General features: G+C 38.3%; 1 protein-coding gene across 1 annotated transcript in view; it reads left to right on the forward strand. All coding sequences in view use genetic code 11, as the record gives it.

The window, feature by feature from the left end:
• Positions 1 to 469: 469 nt before the first annotated feature.
• The window catches only part of EGR_09877 (hypothetical protein), a gene marked incomplete at both ends in the record, with an annotated part of 10763 nt that continues 6688 nt past the window's right edge, over positions 470 to 4544 (forward strand). The window contains 5 exons of the mRNA XM_024499126.1: positions 470 to 518; positions 628 to 745; positions 1330 to 1429; positions 2617 to 2689; positions 4044 to 4134. Of these exons, the coding sequence (XP_024346472.1) occupies positions 470 to 518; positions 628 to 745; positions 1330 to 1429; positions 2617 to 2689; positions 4044 to 4134 (431 nt within the window). The remainder of the gene's footprint in view (positions 519 to 627; positions 746 to 1329; positions 1430 to 2616; positions 2690 to 4043; positions 4135 to 4544) is intronic.

The raw sequence follows: 4544 nt of genomic DNA on the forward strand, positions 1-4544 counted from the left end.
TCTCTAAAATAATGCCAATTTGCAAAAATTAAAGAAAATCCAACAAAAATATACACAATGACATTACGCGATGCCACAGTAAGTATTAAAACCAAATTCAATACATATGGCTAGATTCATTTATTAATGCATCGATGATCATCTTTTGTTTGCAAAAATTAAAGCATTATTTTGAGTAGTTGGTACCATTTTCATTTTTCTTCTCTGTCCTTATATGAGCCCGTATTCATGGTCACCTGAAGGAATCTGGATTAGGTCATGATTTATTACATTGTAACGTTAATCATGTGCTTAAACACATCGCCAGAGAACCGACCGCCTAATTCGAAACACTCAAGCAGAATGTTGGCCTGTTAAATGACAGCACTTAACAAATAAATAGGGTGTAAATACTACAATAAGTGCTTCAAATATTTTAGTGTGACTCAGGGCTTTGCTTCATCCCATTGGACCTCCATCTTAGCACCCAATGATAGATAGCACCACCAAACTCACTAAATCTAAAGTAACCCAACATGGTAAGTACAGCGTCCCCCTTCTCCTCCAGTTGTGATAGTCCGTTGATTTGTGCTTTCCTAATCTTCCCTGCAGAAGTTGTCCGTGCATATAAATAGCTCATTTACTTAGGTAAATTATATTTTGATGTAGCTATGTACAGGCGCATAAGTAGAACTTGCGAAGAAATTAAAACGGACTGTACACATATTCGCACAGGATATTGCCACACTCACACCTGTTTTACCAGGTGTGCAGATTTTATGCACTGTTTACTTGTATCAATTAGCATGGCTATTCCTTAGATGGTCCATTTAGCACTGCATTCGGATTTAAGGGGCGCACTAATTCATTGACATATTTGCTACTTCTTTTGTCAACAGCTACTCTCATATTTCTGCCTAGTTCAGATCGTTGAGATTAATGTATTTTAGGCTTGAAAATAGGTGGGTAAAGAGAAGGCAGATAGGTAGGCAAGCAGTACCTTAAGGTCTGTCAAATTATCAATCACCATCAGCTCTTCGTAAATAGACCTCCATAATAAGAATGCAGTCAGCTAAGGTGTGTGGTATCTTTTGACTTAAAAAAGCTGTGCAATGTGAATTTTTGCAACCAAAATTTATCGCTAGAAGCAAAGATGTTCCTAGTTAAATCTGAATCATGTCACTTCTTTCCGCTTAGCATAAGTTTTTCACAGATGCAATGATTCTTACCTGTCGTTAAAAGCTTTTGCCGTAGGAGACGTAGTTACTTTCTAAGGCTGACATTGGAGCTGGGGTAATAGCAGTAACTTTGAGCGAATACAAGCCTGTTTTTTGTTAAAAATTTGGACAGAAGTTTTGCCCTAGGAATTCGGTTACTCACCTGGCTGTGGATACACGAGACCTGGCGTAAGGAAATCTATGGGACCAAAAAATACAAAATTTGGGAATGGGTAATCTCTTCCAATCCCAAACACTAAAATGAAACACAAATTAGGGATTAGCAGGCCACATTTGCCTCGTCAGCTAACAAGGCCTAAATAAGTCTACCTAAAGGACTTGATTTTTTCTCTAAATTGCTTTCAATTAATTGGATGCACCAATGGTAGCCTCACGTGTGGTTATTAATGTGCAGATGTGATAGCACCAGTAGTGGAACTCTGGACTCTGCCAGACCATGGTAAGCGAGTGTCTTGATTGATGTGCAAAGTTAATTCTAAAAAGATGCTGCAGGGCATAAGAGGGAAGAATGTAAGCTGGGGAAGTGAATGAGACGTCCATTATTACAGGCTGGCACGTTTTACTGCATAAATCTTGGGTGAGACACAAGTACATAAAATTTGGGAACTCATCAGTAGCTGCACTTCTTTAGGTATTCATTTCTAGCACTGATCTGGTGTGTCAAATCTGTTATTGGCTATTGAAGCAAGGTGATTTGAATAGTAGCGTAACATATCCATGTCGATCAATTTGATCAATGCGAATGCACTTTCCGAATGACTTATGATTAATAACCTTTGAAACGGTTATTTTTTCAATGATATTGGCTAGGTGATTTTATGCAAATTTTGCGCATAATCCCGGTGCCAGCAAGTCAGCACAGAATATGGATTGTACTAGCAGAAATAGGACTATCTACTTAATCTGAACAATCATTTGTTTTCCCTGCAAGTGGGAATTGGCATTTCCTATGCATGGTATAGTGACCAATCCATTTATATAACAGTTTGGAACAAAGTTTGAAGGAAATCAGTTAAAATTTGTTTACCACACGTTAATCAACTGTCAAAATCATCACTCTTAAGGACGAGAAAATGTGTGCAGCAGTAGCTATACCATGTTACATTCAAATCCAAGCTGAGTCTAGCCTGAGATGAGTGAAGCCAAAGTGGGAATAAGATGGTTCTTAAGTCTAACGTCCTCGTTTACCACATATTACTAAAAGATAGCGCCTTGAAATAAGCGATAAATGGCCTTTACCTCTTTACTATTCTCGTTCTCATCTCGTTTTTGTTGAGACTGCCCCTTATTTGCATTTATCATGCCTGACCTAATTTACCAATTCATTGGTGACTTTTGTTTGGCATTCTTTCACAGCAGTAGCTTCATTGACCAAACTAATATAACACTGCAGACTTAGTTTCAAAAAGTTTGTTGTTCTGCTCTTAAAGCAATCTTTTTAAGCATTCTTTTCTTTTTTCTCGAATTTGCAAGTATGTCTAAGGTGAGTCTACTGAAAAATACCAAGAGAAAGAGGGAAAGAAGAACAATCATAAATTTAAGATGGTTTTAGCGACACAAAAGTATCCAGGAATTACTGATTCATGCCGAATGAGAAGTTTGTTCACACAAATGTATATAAAACCAAAACGGACTTACTATGTAGATTCCGCTATCTGCTGGCTTTTAAAGGGATAGAAACTCCACCACTAGGTGCACAGTTGATCATTTTAGAACTGATTGCAGAGGGTTATGACTTTGTATCTGTGGTAGCCTTCATGTCAGTTCTACTTTTCTGGTGTATGTACAAGATGGTTGCATCTGACCTGCTTTCCTGAAATCCTAACAACTCGACTTGCCATATTGCTGTTTCTGGGCGATGGCGATAGACAAGATTTTGTTTGCTGTACTCTTGTTAGTGAGAAATAAAATTACTAATTGTTAAGACTACTAAAATAAGAATAAGCAACTGCGAATTTTGAATTAAAGACCGCGTGTTGCCAATTTTGGTATAATGCCTTGGTAAAGACGGCCGATTTATGATGGGTAGGAGGGAGAGAAAAGATTTGCTTCGGAGGTGAATGTATGCGAAGACTTAAATGTGAGAGGAGTACAATTTGATCCTTTTTTAAGAGTCTCATCTAAAAGAGCTTATCTGCATACAAGTGTCGAGTAACAGTCGAAATGACCATTTTCACTTGCGTTTCCCCAGGCCGTGCAATAAGCAACTTGCATTGGCCTACTTTTATTAAGAGGTAGTTGGTGCTGACTCACCAATGCTATGTTACAAGGAGGTAGGAAGTCATAGAAATCTTGCCTTCGGTTTTATATAAGCTGCATCAGTGTGTATAAGTGAGATGAGAGACCCTTACTCCTGACCATAAACCACACGCTGAGAGTGGAAAAACGTCAGACGAGGTGCTGCTGCTAGCACATTAGGTGGTGTACACGTGGAGAGGGTTGAAAAGTTTTGCTTTTAAAAGCCCATTGGTAAGGTGATTTTGACATCATTAAATTAAACTTGGGCTGTTCTGTTCCCTATCAGTAATACCAGTGGGAGAGGTTGCGGTCCTTGCGGTACAGACTGCAGCAGCTACATGTCATTTTTGTTAGAAGGCTCGCATTATTCATCTTAGCATTACATGAACATGCCGATGCAATCAGTCTAAACTAAATTTATTTCGATAATTATATGCAGCCACAACCTCTTCCGGTGAGTTGGTAAAGCGAATATTTCGGTCGTTTTCACTGATTCGACACACTTGCTAAAACCAATAAATGTGTTCATCAACTTTGATATAACACCTAATTCCAATTTCTCGGCGTACTTTTATCTTCTAGATTCAGGGGTGACATCCAGTTTCATGAGTAAATTGTTTTATTTTGATTATGTCAATCAATTTTACAACACTAAATCCAGTGACAATATGAACGTCAAGTACCTTTAATAAATGAGTGAATTATTATCTTAAAGCCCTACAATTCACTTACCGTATCCGAGACCACGGCAACTGCTCCGCTGCAGAGAGGGTAGAACTGATAAATAACCATTGCTACATTTTCATTTAGAAGGTAAACATTAAGCGGCCAAGCATCACGTACACTATCTTTGCATTTAACCTAGACTAATTCATGTTTTGATAATTTATGCAGCCACAACCTCCCCTGGTAAGGTGGTATAGCGACTGCTTCGATCCGTTTCACTATTTTGCTACCTTTGTTCATGCCAGTAAATGTACTCATCCACCATGATATAGCACTTTAGATAAATTCTCTGCGTATTTCCACATTCTAGGTCCTGAGGTAACGTACACTACCACGAGTGAGCTGTTTTATTTTAGTTATTCC

Source organism: Echinococcus granulosus, assembly GCF_000524195.1.
Source record: "Echinococcus granulosus chromosome Unknown EG_S00172, whole genome shotgun sequence".
NCBI classification, from domain to species: Eukaryota; Metazoa; Platyhelminthes; class Cestoda; order Cyclophyllidea; family Taeniidae; genus Echinococcus; species Echinococcus granulosus.